The sequence below is a fragment of the Strix aluco genome, chromosome Z (genome assembly GCF_031877795.1).
Source record: "Strix aluco isolate bStrAlu1 chromosome Z, bStrAlu1.hap1, whole genome shotgun sequence".
NCBI lineage: Eukaryota > Metazoa > Chordata > Aves > Strigiformes > Strigidae > Strix > Strix aluco.
Genome location: NC_133971.1, coordinates 81953623 through 81971340, shown reverse-complemented (window position 1 = coordinate 81971340; position 17718 = coordinate 81953623). Strand labels below are relative to the sequence as shown.

The 17718-nt window shown below is 35.9% G+C and overlaps 1 protein-coding gene across 5 annotated transcripts in view; it reads left to right on the top strand.

Annotated features, from left to right (window-relative positions):
- Nucleotides 1–17060, top strand: part of ARL15 (ARF like GTPase 15) — a 227988-nt gene extending 210928 nt beyond the window's left edge. For 3 of the 5 annotated variants that reach the window (XM_074812239.1, XM_074812237.1, XM_074812240.1), the window contains one exon: nt 13183–17060. In XM_074812239.1, the coding sequence (XP_074668340.1) occupies nt 13183–13335 (153 nt within the window). In that variant the 3' untranslated portion in view covers nt 13336–17060. The remainder of the gene's footprint in view (nt 1–13182) is intronic. The other 2 variants (XR_012621585.1, XM_074812238.1) reach the window with 2 other exon arrangements.
- Nucleotides 17061–17718: the final 658 nt, after the last annotated feature.

The window sequence follows — 17718 nt, the reverse complement described above, 5'->3', positions numbered from 1 at the left end:
AACTGTTCGTGAAAAAAAATTACTTGGCCAGGTCTTTTTACTTCTTTATAGCTCATCAAGATGTTGGGAGTGCTTAGTGAGGTGAAACAGTATTGGATATGACAGTAAGACATGGTATTTCTCCTCTTGCTTCAGTTGGGCATTTTTAATGGTAATGTCTCTTTAACTTTTTATATGATACAAATTGAGATGTTTGTCTTGTGTGTAGACTGATGTGTAGGTGATAGCTAAAGTGCAGTCCTGTATTTTTCTTAAACTGTTATATCAAGCATGAGTAAATGACATAACTGATAATAAACATACTGACATCTCTGAATGCTAATAGTGAAAGGAAGAGAGAGAATGAGAAGTTGCATGTCATCCAGGGTATTTGTGCACAAACACAAGTATTGTTGTTTATTGGGTTATCTGTCTGTTACTGCTGTGCTTTAAAATGTCATCCAATGAAGAAGGAAAACCAAATGACTGAGCTGATCAATCATATACTGTGGGTAATGAAAAGCAAATAATTGAACTGTTCATGTTTACCCTTTATGTTAAAAAATTTGTTGTGCAAAGCAAATGACTGAGTTTGTTCACAGAAATAAGGACTGGTTTATATTAGTAGAACAATATAACATCAAATATAGTTTCATTGGCTTTTTATCTTCATATACTGTATCCATAAATAGAGACGAGGCTAAAAGGGAAGGAACTTAGTGTTAACTAACTCTTATGGTAAAATTCACAAAATTCACATATGTTAACCTTTAATAAAAAATGGAATATACAAATCTTACTAGAAGCATTATGGTGTTGCATGTGTCTTGTATAAAATAAGCAGAACTGCTTTCTCCCCTCCCCCAAGAATGGCTGAAGATCCAGCTGGCCCACCAGCCAGTGGATTTTTTATAGGATCCAGTTGTACTTGGTTGTCCTTCATTTGTCTTCAGTCTAAACCCAGTTGATTGCATTTATACCTTGTTTTTACTGATAGATTCTTATCAAGGGAACAAATGAACCATTTTTTGTTTCCTGATAAATATGTCACTGTTTCACCTTGATTTTTCTGACCATTATCCACTTTTCAATATACTCTGCTTCAAGCACTGTCAAGTCCATTTGCAGATTTGTGCTTTCTAGTTGGCAAACATCAAGATGATACACTACCAGCTGGACTGGATTTTTTTTTTCCTTTTAATATGATGTAATTTCTGCTGTGATGGATTAGACATCTTTAGAAGCAGGATGTTTTATTGCTTGTAAGTCATCTAAAGCCATTTTGTGTAGTTGATCTCTTCACACCTCTCTCTACTTCCCTTCTCCAATTCCTGCTGCACTGCCTGTGGTCTGACTGACGTGATGATGACACTGTCCTTTCTATTAATCTGTCTACAGCTGGGCTTTTAAAACAGCATGGCTGGTGGCACTCTTCACTGGATCTTGAGTAAACTGCTGTAGAATGTGCAAATACTTCTTTATTTAAAGTCTGACAACTTGATTCTTCTCCAAAACAGTTTTGCAGTAGGCAGCATAGTATCTTTTCCAACTTCTCTGTAGCAATGTATAAAACACTTTATTCATTGTATTGATTTTTTTTTTTTTTAAATTACTGTTAGTGCTTCATCTTTTAATGAGGTCATTTCTTTTTGAGAGAAAATGTTCCATTAGTAAGATTTCAAATTCTAGCTGTTACCAAGTAAACTTTTTTTGGTTTAAGTCACTAAAACATCTGTGAATTATTAGCAATGTACCGTTAGTACACTGATTTGTAATAAACCAAGAGAACCATTTTCCAGTTATGGAATAAAACATAAAACATTACTTTGCCAATTCTAGTGTGTCAGTAACCCTGGCATGGTCTATCTGTCCATATTTATAGGACCATGCTAAATATTCAAATCTAAAATGTTATTGAAGAACATATTTTCAGATTTGTTTTTTTAATATATATATTCAACTCCATGACCTTGCAATGTTTTTTTCTTTTTCTTTCAAATCTGGATCACTTTAAAATTGAAAACTGTATTCCTGAGCTGGAGACTGAGGAATATTCAGTAGCCTGTTGCTACTTATCTCTTTCTCATGCCACCCGCTGGTGGCTTAACAAAACAATAAGCCTTAACAAAAGGCTTAACAAAATAATAATAATAAATCTAACTGGAAGTGTCAGGTTAAAACCACAATACAGTGCTGCTTTCAGACTGTAGAAAAATAGCAACTCAGATTTATTTTTGGTGCTTATGGCTGAAAGATGTTTTATTTGTTGTTTTATTGTCTTTGTACTACTTTGGAGCTGCACGGGCTGTGGTAGAATAACAGTAGATTCTATGCCATACATCTTGGCACAGAAATGGCAGAATAGTTTAATCATATTAAACCTTTCAAATACTACTCTACAAATGACTATTTGTTCTTGATGAGTTTCTCATTCAAGTAACCCTCGACCTCATAAAAACTAAACTCATACTGAAACTTACACTGTATAATGCCAGATTTTTTTTCCATTTTCAGTTTACACAGTTAACTTGTATCAAGTTTAAAAATAATGCTTTAAAAGAATCAATTTCATGGTGAATGCATCTAGTCAAACAAGTCATTTAAACAACATCTTACTCATGTGTAGCAGACCATTTTACAAGTAACTGAGAGTTTTACAAGCCTGTGTTTCAGACAGGATAATTGGTTGTTCCTTATATGCAAGTTTGGGACTTAAACTCATTAGCTTCAATATACAGAAGCTTTCCTGGCCTGATATGGAGTACTTATTTAAGGTCTTTTTAGCTGTAGTCAAATTTAATAGTTTATTATCAAGAAGTGGTAAAATAGTGCAAATTTAGACTATGTTCTCAAAAAGCTAGATAGAGACTATAACCTTTTAGCTTGTAACTAGTGGTCAGCAAACTTATCATATGGTGGTTTCTGATGTAAAGAAAACTCAATCAGTAATTGCAAATGTGCAGAATTAAGACTTATCTTGAGCACCAGAACTCCAGAATTTAAAGAGGTGGTTAAACCTCCATTACATCACAGTTTTGAATAGGTAGGTTACTCTGTAAGGTGAGTGGAGAGTGCTTGGAAAAATCTGTTGCATTAAGATATTTTAGTCAACTGATATTAAACTTCTCATCCTCCTAAATTAATATTAGCTATATATTTGCTATATACAGTTTCCTTTCCAGTGAGAAGCTTACCTGAGGTTTAATGTTAGGACCTGTTGGTAAAACTGCGAGTCAGATTCAGAGGTAGAGGGAAGGAGTTGCCTGTTAGCTTGCAGAAGCCAGGTTTCCTTTTCTGGTGGAATCATTTGACAAATACCTGCTTTTGTTTTTCATTGATGCAATCATGAGAATTGAGGCATCACCAGGACATAATCTTCCTGCCTTCGGGAGGTGTTCTTGAAAAATAATCTGGCTTTTCAGTGACACGGTAAAGACACTCCACAGCGGTAGGTGTACAAAGGGAAGCCTTAATTCACTTAATCAAAGTAACAATAGTATTATTATAGATCCTGTTTTAAGCAATCTTACATATTATTATCAGTAGCTCTCCTTCACAGAGGCCATAAATCTCATAGATGCTGTCTGTCTGCCCTAGAATTTGGGCATTCTTTGGAGACGAGTGTGGATTCTTTGGGTGTGGGAGGTTTTTTTATGTAAAGGTTGATATCCTGCCTGAGGTATCAGTGGATCTTTCTTCTTTTATGTATATGCAACTCTTGATCTACTGCTTATTATTTCATATTTTTCCTTGAAGTGTGGGTCAGGATAATGTAGGGCAAGTGGTATCTTGTTGTGGTAAGTGAAGAATATTCATTATTCTTTTGCTTGTCCCTTCCCATGGGACCTTTTACTAAAAGACTTTTCAGACAGGTAGGACTCCCTGCTGCAGCCTACGGTGATGAAAGGAATAATGCTGGAGCTTGGAAAAAGAGAGATTCTAGCCTATTACCTTTAAGTTCAAGAGTCAAAAGAACCATACAGTTTTTCAGCATCTCATTGTATTCACCCATCTTCTCAAAATCCTTCTGGTCATCCCTGGCTTTTCCAGCATCAGTGCTGCAAACCTCTGCGTTAGTTCACTAATATTGCTCTCCAATACCAGAAACAATTCAGTTATCTGCCTTAAAACATCCTCTCTCAGTGTGAAGTGCTCCCTTTTTTCTGTATGTATGATTGTTCATGGATTTGCTATCATTTTAGAGGTAGTGGCACATTGGTTTTGCACATGGGTGTTCTCTATATCCCTGTGTACAGGACTGAGTCTGATTTGAGGTGTATAATTTTCCTTTTGGTATCCTTGTGCTTTATGAAGGAATCTGGAAGTTTTGAGGGGTCTTACTCCAGCAGGGTCCTAGTCACAGAGCATGAAGGGGTTCTGTCATATTTCTAGGTGGAGAGTTATTAAATATCAAGAAATGGAGATGAGTCTGGAGCTTCCTGGAGTACTAGTTTAAAACAGTGGATTACTGTGAGTTTGGAAACATTGGTGCTTTCAGAGGCCTGGACCTAGAAAACCCAAAGCACAGATTTGTCTTCTCTAACCATAGGGCAAGGAGAAAATCCTTAGAAAACCTCCTGCAGAAGTCCCTGGTGGTGGGGGAACTGGGGGAGTCACAGAGCCCATGGCATTCTGGCAGCCACGAGCTGAAGTGGCAGGGCAGTGGTAGGGTCTCTGGGAGCACTTTCTGCTTTGGAAATATTGTATGTTAACTTTTTCCAAAATTGATTTATTTCACAGTTTCTGCTTTTGAACAAGAAAGGATTAATTGCAGGTAGTTTGGGGCTTCTATTGCCTCTGTGTGGACTTCGCATAACTAATAATACTCCCATCAGCAAAGGACCTGAAAGGAGGTTGAAACCATCCTACATTTATACCCTCTGATCTGTACCTGGTACGAAACAAGCGAAATAAGCAGCACCACCACTGTCTGATCTGAGCATGAGAATGCTCATCTTGTAAAACTATAGCTCTTGCTGAATAAATGACTTTTCTTTTGTGTTCATGCTGGCTATTGACTTGGAACGGTTTTAGCAGTGTAAGTGTGGGGAACCAACCACAAAGCCCTTAGAAATCCTGTTCTCTGCTGTTGATACAAGAATACATGTCCATACAGTGTTTTGGTGCTTTGCAGATGTGGGCACGGTATACAGATGTTATTTATTCAAGTGCTAGATTTATATACATGTTCAGGCAAATGCAGATGAATCATCACATATGCACCTCTCCAGAAAATACTGTTTAACTGTTATCTGAACAGAAAACATGCCATTTGCAGGAAGGATGTCATAATAAGGATGACCTTTGGAATTCTCATTGTTCTAAATATTATTTTGACATTCAACATCACAGGTAAACTTTTCTGGGTGGGTGGTAAAAACTCAGCACTTATGTACCTGTGTCTCAGGTTTTGTTAGTAGTTGAAACCACAATCTGGAATTAAAGCTAGCATATTTTGCTGCTGAAATCAGCGTATTCTGTTGTTAGTAGTATATTCTGAAGTAAACCATTAATATCTGCAGTCTGTTTTAAAAAAAAAATGCTATGATAACTCTGCAAGGCTCTGAAAGATATCTGCTTAAAGGTCTTGAGTGCTGAGTTTCTACTAGCTATTTGTATTCTTTAAGTTATTTAATTGAAGATGTAACAAAAGAACAAAACTGAGTGAGAGAAAGTAGGGAGGAGATGAGTGGTGGTATAGTAAAAGCTTTTAAAAGGTTTCTTACAAAATTGCCTTTGGATATGCTCCTTTTTTTTTTTTTTTTTTTTTTTTTTTTTAAAACCTTTTTTTTAAACCCAAAGTACTTTCAGAAAACAGTGGGTAAGAGAGGAAGCAGTATGAGCAGTAAGTTAAATAGTTGTAGTCTTGTTGTATTAAATGTGATGTCTGATTTCCACTTCTGATTAATTCTTTGGAATAAATTAAAGAATTAAAGCTGTAGATATTAAAGGAAAATATTTTACTGTGCTTTCATGGCATGCATTTTTGTACAATGCTTCCTTCTCTGTTCTCGTTTCACTTGTCACTCAAGAAGGGATGCTGTTTTGCTCGCTCTAGTGTTGGATATTGTGAGCCCTTGTCTTGTTTGTGCTGCCCAGCACTGGTTATATGAATCTTCAGCTGGAAGTCTGGTTTTCTCTAAATAGATACGTTGCTACTGTTCTTATGTTATCTCTGTGTCTTCCAGTTGTAGGAAAAGCACGTGCTTATATAAACAGAATATGCTGGGTGAATGCGACATGGAAGGCAAAGTATAGGTGTATGTTTTTTGGCAGCTACCTGATTCTTACTATTTCTTTCGAACAGATTAATGGAGTGTAACCAAAGAAATCTAATATGCCATAGTCCATTGTGTGGTAAAGACTTGCATGAAAAGAGCTGATAGAGGCTAGTAACTCCTCAAAGCCTATCTTTGCTTCCATCCACATACATGAAAATCTCAATAGCACTTTCGCACCCTCAGCATTTTTCTGTCCTCACTCTCATCAGTCTTATTTGTCCCAGACCCATTATAACATGACCATATGTATCTGTATAAAAAACCATACTTATCCATTTAAAAAATCTTCTGTTCTCTCCATCCTGATAGATGATGCAACATTTTATATTTTACAGTAAGCACCCCTCTGCATTCATCTTCCAGCTCTCTAGCTCACTCCCCTTTTTCTTGTCTCACACTTACATTTGCCAGTACTGTATGCTCTCTGTTTGGAACAGCGTGTCTATGATGATTTGCCAGGCATCCTATTTCTTCATTCAGAACAGTTAGGTATCTTCTTTAGAATACATTTCTTCCAGCAGTCACTTGCAATTTGAAAAGTGTAGTGTCTTGTGCCCACTGGAGATAGCAAGGATGGAAAAGTGCATCTGTTCCACAAAGCATTGTATGAATTATTTTGGGGAATATGCATATAAGTGACTGTATTTCTCTTTGTAAAGACTAGTGAGCCAAAAATATCAGCCAGGTCTATTACAAAGCTAAGTACAAATCTCAGTTGGAAGTGTTTCAGGTAATCTTTTGTAAAAAGCAAAAAAAAAAAAAAAAAAGGGGGAAGCTGTACAAACTAGAAATACTAATTTGTAAAGCATTCACCACTACCTGTGAGGAGTTGTACAAAAAGGCTTCTGATGGTTTTGAAATCCTGTCTAGAGAAATTACCCTGAAGAAGACAGTCTTAGGTTTTCTTTTGATTTTACTTCAGGAGATCATATTTTAAAAACAAAAAAAAAAATGCAGCTCAGTTACATAATTCTCATTATCATAATATGTACTTAATTGATTCATGGCAAATTTTTAACATCGCATGTACACGCTTTGGATTCAGTGGCACATAAAAGTCAGCTGGCAGAGAAATATTTAGCTTCAAAGAACTAGAATTTAAGAGCATTTCTGTGGCTGATAGTGTTGTTTAACCTCAACTGGTGTTCCTGGCAATAACCGTGTGCATAGGTTGCTCTAGACCACAGCATATCACCATCCCTTCCCATCAGCTGAGGCACTTTCATTCCCCTTCCTGTTGCGTAAGCAATATTCCATATGGAGTCAATAAATATGAGGTAGAGGTGTTTTAGGAGGAGTGCTTATGAGACATAGGTGCATTACAAGAATCCCTCTAGACATGGATGAGATCACTGTTATGAAGAAGCATAAGAGCAATCACATGAGAAGTATCTTTTCAGGAGGATATGAAGTGTCTCTGTAGGAAGAATAAAAGTTACGAAACTTCTGCTGACAGTTTTGCACATTAGAGCAGCTGCTCTGGTCAGACAAGAGGTTCTTTTTAACCAAGTTGATTTAAGATGAAGTGGCTACCGATCCATTCCACCCACTCTTATAAATCACTATACTCGGAACAGCACCAGCAGAAAAGCACATGTAGCTGCTCGAGAGACTGTGCAGTTTGCAGTCCAGCACACTAACATAAACTAGAGTGGATTTCAGTTTACTTTTTAGCATCAGTGGTGATTTAAGCAATGGGTTTCACTCTATGGTTAGTAGGTCAACATTTGTGGTTTCTATTTAATTTGCCAGAACTTCCTTTCTTTTATTTTCTGTTTTCCTTTTTTAGACGTGACTTCTTTTACCTCTAATACCATCCTTTTCCTTATTGCAACTGTTGAAAGCTTTTTTTGTTTCTTTTAAAGTCTTCTGTAGCTGTATAAATATACTCTGAGCCTCTAATTATGGTATTTTTTCTATGCCACCTGCAAGCATTTTACCTTTTTAGCTGCACAGTTAAGTTTCTTTAAGTTACTCATTTTATGTAGTTTCCCTTTTTAAAACTTAATGCTATGTGATAGACTTTTGGCTTTTTCTCTTCTCCAAAGATACTGAATTTGCTCATACTTTGGTCACTGTTACAGGCAGTGTTGTCCATGGACTTGGCAGTCAACATTGCCTTTGTCTCCTGCATCTTCTAAACAGTTGTTCCAAAAGGCAGATTTTTATGATGTCTGAAAAGGTAATCTCAGCATCACAGCTCAATGAAACTTTCACAATGTGAATATGGGGAACCCCAACCTCCCATTATTACTGTATTTCTTGTCCATGCAGATTTGGAATAGATGAATGAACGACTTCTTGTGGTTAATACATGGATTCATGCAATTTTAGTTTAATTCTTATCTCCACAAGTCACCCTCTTGCAGGAGTATTTGCTTAGTCCTTTAAAAATCTTTGAAAAATTTTGACTAGTGGGGACAATGATATGACTGTGCAGCCTTTGATTAGATATAACATACATATGTTTTTACAAATTTTTTTCCCCAATAAAATTGTGCAGCAAAACAGCAATAGATGAAAAAATACTTTATCCATTAAATTCTCAAAATACAGCATGGTAATGTGACTACCTGAATTTTGTATTTGTTTACAACAGATTAATCCGAGTGGGTTAGAAGCCTTTTTGTGTTGGTGAAATTTGGTATTAAAATTTGAATTTGAATGAAAAATAATACTTTCAATCAAGTTTTCTTCATGTTGAATAACAGAAATGGCTGTATTCATATATTACAGTATCTAAGTTTTCCTATACATCTTATGTTCATGTGTGTTGAGAACTGGCTAGATGAGTAATAGAACATACAAAAGCTTTCAGCAGGGCCTGGTTACTCAGCTTACGTATATCGATTTAGTAACATCAGTTCCACGCTGCTATGCTAATTTACACCAGCTGAGGTTCTGGGCACCAATCCTTTTATTGTGTCTTGACTTTTCTAGCACGTAGGTTAAGCAACATTTGATAACCATATGCTTAGCGTATTGTGCCAGTAGAATAGGACTTAGAAGGTGGAGTGTGGGAAGAGTGGGAATAATTGCAAATGTGTATAGTTAGATTTTATTGACTTCAGAATGTGGCATAAATACAATGTCAGCTTCTCTATAAAACAAGGCCCCCATGTGGAGTCAAGACATACAGTGAGATCCTGTAAAATACTAGTAAAGAAGTCTTAAAATTATGTGGATTTAATTGATTGTATTTTCTTCTAAGGTTATATCTTAAAAATTTAGCAGTCCCAAAGTGAACACTTAAAAATGCAAAGCCAGTATGTAAATGCATGTCTAATGTGTCAGACATCTAAATCATGTTTGAGTCTTTATATTTTTCTTCAGCATCCATGAACAGGCAGAAAACTTTCACTATTTATGCAAGAGGGGAAGACAAAAGAACTCTTCGGAACTCACCCCTTGTGTGCTAGTGTGATTGAAGGGAGCTGTAAAATAGTTACTGCTGATTATCTGATTATGCAAGGACTACCTAGGTGAGCAAGTATTCAGAGAATTTCAGCTTCCTTTGGATATTTTAGTGATAGTGTGCATCCTGTTAGGAAATCTGGTAGGGAATGAGTGTGAATAATAGTCATTGCAGCAGAAAGCAACTAGAGAAACGAAAAGTGGATGGAGAACTGAGAGTGTTTCAGTGGACAACTCAACTGTATAAACTTGTTGGTCATTTGATTGTGTTGTTTTATTTTCGTGTAGTTGTTTCGCCTCTTGCATGTAAAAAAGGTTTCCTTTTTAAGTCTAAAAAAACTTACTTATTTTTAGGACTGAATCACATCTTCTGAGTTAAAGGGGAGAGAAGTTATAGTAAATTGAAAAATATTTATGTCTGCAAACTGTTCTTCTGGAAGTTTCAAAGTCATAGAGCCCACTTACAGAGCTCTGGGCTTTAGCAAACTCCATTGTGGTGTAAAGTTTAAATGAGGAAATGTAGTAACATACCACAGAATGTCCCTTGGGTTGTGGAAAATCACTTCTGTGCTACTTCTGGCTTAGTTATTTATTATTTGTAAGCCAATTAGTGTTATTTTTTATATTTGGATTAGAGACAAGTCATCTAGCAAATCTTTTTTTTTCTCTGTAGGTATGAACAGAATGGCTGTTACTTATGTGAATATAAGCAGTTGAGCTTTCATGCCATTATCAAAACTTCCCATTTCAAAAGCCACTGCTTAACTATCATTTTAATTTCATCATTCATCTAAGGCCTATTAACTCTGAAGTGTTCCTTAGGTGTGAAAAATTATGGCAGCACATTGCTGATTTTGTTACATTTTGATTACACATCTAGAAATAGGAAAAAACAAATTTAAATCAACATTGGGCATCCAAATAAATAATTTATCTGCAAAATTTGTTACACAAAATCAGTTGAACTGCTGAAACTCTATCTTGGCATCTGCAGTCACTGAAATACAGCTTAAAGTCATTGTGTTTTTCTTGGCTTGAGGCTACCTTGGTAAGCAATGATGTATTTGCCCACAAACGCACAAAACTCAGAGCTAGTATGCTTACTGCCATCATTTCCTTATGTATGTGTTTCTAATATTTAATGCTTTTAAACCCAAGTACTCTCCTTACAGTGTAATGAGCTTTTCCTAATCATTTCTTCATATGGTATAGCCTTAATTCAAGAGACTATGTAAATAAGATTGCGAACAGACTTGTCAGCTCAGGGGGCTGATGGCAATAGTCTTCCAGTAGAGGGGGTGTGATGGACATCCTCTGGGTTGTGGGTCTGAAACACCTCAAATTACTCAGCCATATTTGTCAGTTTAACACCAGCAGGCTGCTCTGTCAGCTAGCTGCACTCATACCTTGCTTTGTTGTGCTGCTCTGCAGCTTTTACTTCTTCCACTTGTTTAGCAGACAAGGAGACTGTTGCTGAAACAGGCAAGAGAGCTTCTCCAGTACTATGATCGGTGCCATTAATATATTAATGGGGGTAAATTCAATTTGGTGTCACTTGAGCTGCTGGAAACATTGCAGTATGTCCCTTACTGAGATTAGTATTTAGGTTCTGATCACATATAACCATGCTAACATATCAGATACTAATACAGCTCTGAGTTAGCAATGCTAAAAAGTAGGTATGCTGATATTAAAATACTGGTTGTTGAAGTCCCATTTATTTCAACCTGTATGTTTTCTGAAATATGTTTGAGGGGAAGTCAATGTCAAATACCACACTTCATTTTCATGTTTGCAGGTTGTATAATTCTGCTTTGTTGGAAATAGATTTTAAAAGGTTTCACCTGTATTTAGCTGGGGAAGAAGTTCCCATCTCAAAACCATCCTTTTTTCTCTGATGTTTGTTACTATACACTCTGCTCAAAATTCCTTTCTAAAAAATAAGAAACCCTTCCTGACACACTGTCACAGTTGAATTCTGATTTATGTGAGTTGATACAGCTACAGTCGGTTTGTTCTAATAGAATACATTACTAGAGGTGCATAGAGATGTTGCAGCTTGTTTGGGCTTTGGAAGCCTTTCTGTTCTTTTTCTTTTTTTATTCCCCCTGCACATGGAGCCTTATACAGTGTGGCTGCAGTTGCCCGTCTAGGGCCTCTACTGCCTACCACAATATGAGTAACTGTTCTTGCATATTTGTGACACAGTCTGTGATAAAAAAAAAAAAAAAAAAGAATTAAGAATATTTGGCAATAATTACAAGGAACAAGAATGTGCAAACTAAGTCAGGACTAAATATTTCTGTTGGTATGTTGACAATAGCAAGTACTGATGGATATAATTTTGGATGTGAAAACTAAATGTCTATTTTGACAAGTCAAACATGAGTAGACTTTTGGATTTTAGTGTTGGATCACACTAAAATTTTGATGAAAACAGTAATCTATGGACCAAAATAACCTGCAGACTGCTGTCTTCTCCTAAGAGGCATCAAAAATATGTTTTGATACTGCACTTGCTATTTTGAAAAGTGATTGGAGTATACTACTAAATGAAAATCTTTTCTTTCTCAGTCTTTCTGTGGGCTGTGTTTCTGCCTTAACAGTTGGTGTAATTAGTGTCAGCCATGATTGGTCTTTCCAAGAAACTGCATCTTCCTCAGTTATTTTGTCAAGGCTTATAATCACCTTAAAACTTGCAATTCTGTATTACATCATATTCTTATGCCTCTGTTGCACAGTTGCTGCAGAAGTAAAAATTGAATTAGTTTAATTAAAAGTTTCCTTCTTTATAGGCATTATTAGGTATTGTTAGTAAAGAGCTAAATTTTGTTGGAACATGTTGGATTTTGAACTGATTGTGGAAAACATCATGTCTCACGTGTAATACTTATTACTATCCTAATCACATTAGTGCACTAATCTTCTATGTTTAATCTTAGAAAAACTAAATGAGTTTGGATGATTTTTTTTTTTTTTTCTAGTGTTCTCAAAGTTGTTAAGAAACCCTCTGCTATACGTCACCTTTGACCGGAATGTTTAGGATTTGTACATTTTTGACAGTTCATTTGTGTAGTTAGAGTAGTCTGGTGAAAAATTCTGCATCTTAAGTGTTTACCAGTAAGAGTATGATGAAACATGCAGCTTTAACATTAAAATATGAACATAACCTAAAATTTCTTTTGTTGTTTTGTGTGCTTTGCTCTTTGCCTTAAAGTCCATATAATTCTTCCCCAGACCTCCCATGCTGTTAAATGTATGGGTAGAATGGTAGCTTCCAAGCAGGTCACTCACCCCTAAAGAAAACATTTTCAGGTCATGTCATATAACCTGTATTATAAGAACAGCTGTGAGTAAGATTCTAAAAATGAGTATCCTGTTCTTTTTACATGGGGGGGGGGGGTTTATGTTTTATGTTTTTATGTTTTGTTTTGGGTTTTTAGATGAGAGACAGAGAGTTATTATAATATTAATACAATGATCTCTTTTTTTTTTTTTTTCTTAATAGATAAAAAAGTATTTTGAACTTGAGCCACTTGCACGTGGAAAACGCTGGATTCTTAAACCCTGCTCCTTGGATGATATGGAGGCAGTAAAAGACAGCTTCTCCCTTCTAATAAACTTACTAGAAGAGAGAGACTTCGAACCTTCCAGAATGTGAAACGCAAGAGAGAAGAGTGATTCTCCAGGCATCATTGTACCTGCATGTTCTGCTCACAGCTTAATTATGGTGTGGTATCAAGACAGTGCTGTGATATGTTATTCATACACAGTTAGTGCAGAATGTCCTTTTGTTAAAGTAAATATTCTGTGAATCAGGTACATGACTATTTCCAGTAAAGTTGTCTACACTACTGAAATAGGGAGTTCCTCTTTGTTTACCACTATTTCTGCACACTGTATGTTGCTTTCTTGCGTTGCGACCATCCTTGATAGGAAATTTTACACGCACAAAAATAACAGTCTGTAAAGGAGGAATTCTACTTGCTACTTTTTTTTAAAAAAAAAATAACTAATGTCTTAAGGATTTGTGAGACTAATTTGTATTAGCCTGTTTACTGATCCTGCAGTATGGAAAGCACAGCCACTAAGAATCTTAATGGGGATACCTTAAAGGCAAGCAGTTTCATGTTAATGCAAGGGTTAGTCCTGAAGTTTTACTGAGTGAAAACACAGTTGACAAGTTAGTTGATTCCTCTTCTAAAGTCACAGCATAACTTTGTCAAAGGCAGAACTGTTATTTTGCTGGAAGTTTCCTGAAAGGTAAATTAACAAACAGATGTGTGCTGATAACAGTATTTGGGAAAAATAAATAACATAAACAGGTGGTCTAAGTAACAATATTTTTAGAAAATATACAGAAGTTGGATAAAGCAATAATTTTCATTGAAAGTAGTTTTCCATAAGAGAAGCAAAGCAAATATCTGTTAATTCAGCTGTGGAGTCTTTATTACTAGTTAGAAGTGTGACTGATTTTAAGTAAGGATTGCTTCCTTTATCACTCACTCATAGAGTACTACTGTTATCATAATATTGCCAAGGCATCTATACCATAATTAAGGGCCTTCCAGTGTTTGTACTATAAGCTTCTCTTTTCAGGGGATTATAATGTTCTTTCAAACTTCCTCTGGGCCAAATGTTACTTAGAAGACAAAAAAGTATTCATTGGAAACAACATTTGTAATGCATTTGGAAAAATCCCATTTGGTTCCAGTAACACAGTGCATACTTCCTCTTTCCAAGTTTTCCCCATTGTAGGTTTGCAGTTTTTTGGCTGCCTTCTGTTGATTTTTTAAAATCTTATAATCTGATTTTGTCCATTAAATAAACATGCCAGGTCTCTGGTTCACCATTAAGTCAGTCACAAGAGGGTATGTGCAAATCCGTCACTGGACTAGTGCACACCTTGAATGTTGTGCCTTGTGCATTCAGCTACCCTCGTGCATGAGTGTCTGCAAACACAAACTGTAGTGATGTGTCAGTGGTTCCTCATTGATTGTGCTTGTGTTTTGGAACCTGTTACTCCTATTTTTGGGGCTTTAAGCAACATATCTTTCCACTCTGAGCATTTATTTTTTAAGTTTGAAGTTTATTGTAGTTTCTCGCTAGTTTATTTGGGAATAAGAAAATAGCAAGGATCAGCTTTTAAAGGCCTATAAAAGCCATTTCTCTCTTACTTGCAGTTATACTCTTTGTTAGACAAAATTATTTCTAATAGGTTTTTTGTTTAGGTTTCAGTTTCCTCAGATTTCTTGCATTGCTCTGTCAGAATTATTTCTGCTGAAATGCATGGCCTGATAGTCACTGTTTTAACTTGCTTCCTATTATCAGAAAGAAACTGCAAAAACCTGATATGCTCCTTGTTTAATTTTGTGATAGAATAGGCTGAAAGCCTGAAGGGATTCTCTTCTTGCTTTGTTTTTCGCCTCATTCCTGCCAGGTCAATTGCCTCACTCCTAATACTCTTGGAAATACTCAAGAACTGGAATTGTTAATTTTAAAACACAGAGTGGAGCCCTATGTTGGTTTGGTTCTCTGCACAGTTTAGATGGAACCCAACTGCCCATCAGTCTCTCTCATGTAGGTTAAGGAGGCTCCTTTCCCTGCATTTAAAGAGGAACTGGATCTAAATTACAGTTCTAAACTCTCTCTTAGCTGATGTGAGCTTAGAGGCTACAGAGTCCCCAGATTTCCACAAGGTCCCCAGATTTCTGTCCTGTTTAGGGACAATGACAAATAAGTGGAGGGGAGGAGTGAGAGAATTACTTCCCAGAGAAGGCAGGCAGTTTGGGGAGGCAAAAAGAGGGATTCAGAGCTTTTACTGCTTTTCATTGAGCATTAGTTAGAAGATGAGAGATAAAATTTTTTTTACTGTTTTTCCCCTTCTTTCCCATATTAAAGTTGTGGACCAAAAGCTACAGCAAATGAAAGTAAGCCCAACTGTATTGCATTCTTAAAACCATACTTATATGTACCATGAGTGAGTCTAGTTCAAAAACTTTTAGAATTTCTATGTTACATTTTGGTCATGATTTCCCAACTATGCACTGTTGGAAGGTGCTACATGACTAACATGCAGAAGTCCAAATAGTCAATGAGAATATGGCTTTGGCATATGCCAGTGGCCACCTAGACTAGGACCTTTTGATGCTTAGTGCTTTTTCTTTAGGAAAATGCCAGTTGCACACAGGAGCAGTGAATTTTTTTTCAGAATGATTTTAAATACGCTTTTTCTTACTAATACAGTGATCATTCCTCACCACAGGTTGAAACAATACCTCATAACTGCTTAAGGCTAAGACCAATGCTTAACTTCACTTTGAATGTAGTTCTTCTGTGGTTTTGTGTTGTGGATGGACTTAATGGATGTGTACCTTTTTAATGTCTATAAACACCTTCACCTTTTTATGGAGGAATCAAAAATGTTCATAGCAGCTCACGTAGTACTTCCATGTCTAAAGTGTTGTTGAATGCTCTGGCTATGGTAGAATTTGTAAGCACCATGCAGTTTTTATTGAGATGACCAATCTCAATTGTTTCTTTTTTTTTTTTTTTAATCTTTTCACGTGTTCATCATTTAGGTGAAATAAACTTGGGCACTAGGCTCTACTTCCCATGCAAGTTCATTAAGGAGTGAACATTGTCTTTTTAAAAAAGATATTGTGCTTTAAGTATTCTTTGGCCATCTGTTAAATCACTTTCTGTGTGTATGTGTGTGTATGTGTATGTGCCCACATTGGGCTTCTTCTCAGACTTGTGGCTGTCTGCAGTGTCTCAGCCGTCAGAATGAAAACATTATCAATCAGTATCCAACAACAGCTGGTTTTGACAAGCTTCTGTCTGCTGCCTAATGCTTTACAACTTGTCAGTAAGACTTCTTTGTCTACCCGCTCTAAGCTGGTAATCTTACTGCTTCCATGTTGTGTCCTGTACTTGTACTTCTAGCATTTGTATGGAAAAAAGTTAAATCTTAGTGGGTTTTGATATTCTTTCTTGCTGTATAATGCTCCATGTGTATCTTAGCTTGCCTCTTCAAATGCGCTATACAAAAATCTGTGATGTATTATTTCATTTAACTTCTTGCATTTCATTATATTTATAGAAGTTGCAGATTTTTGTACCGTATTAGTTAATACAGTTGCCTTTTTGTAATGGCAATTAATTTATATTACAAAAGTTTGTATCTTTACTGTAGTAGAAAGTATTAGTTAACTGCCATATTATCTTGACTTTATACTAAAAATACAGTGTCTATACACAGAAGTTGACCCATTCAAGTGGACAACTGCTGACATGAGGAACTTGTACTGTTTGTGATTTATACATGATTTCCAATATCAAAAAAAAAAAAAAGAAAAAAAGAAAATAAACACTGTGTAGAGTTGAGTTGCTAAGTTTGAATTTCTTGAGGAGTAGCCAGTTTGGGAGTATGGTGTATTACCTTGATTTGGAATCTTCAAGATAAATTATTTACTCCTAGATGAAAACAAATATTACTGTATTATCATTGCTAAATTATACAGTTACACATTTACACACATGTATATAAAAATAGAAACTTCCAAAAATTGGCTGATTTATTTTCACAGCAAGGTGTTGTTACTTTGGAAATACATCTGAAAGATATTGCAGGTTTATTGGTGGAACAGATATTGGAGTAATCTTCATACAATTATTCAATAATGTTGAACTGAAGGACATGTTTATATAACTAAAAATTATTTTAAAATAAAGTGACATGGCAAAGTACATATACCAAAAAGAAGCTACAGAAGTTGAGCAAAGGAAAATACTAGGAGAAAAATATAAGCTTGCTGAGACAACTCAATGTTATTCTATCAAACGTTTGAGTAGAAGAGACTCTCACAATGCAATTTGTGACAGCTGATGGAAGTACACCACTGCTGAGCCAGACTGGATTTGTGGATTCAGCTCGTGAGGTATGCTTTTTTCATTTTATTATTTTTAAATCTGCCTCTTACCAAGACTGGGATGGAAATGAAAGATTTGTAAACTCGGAATATTTTTTTAGTGCTTTTGTTTC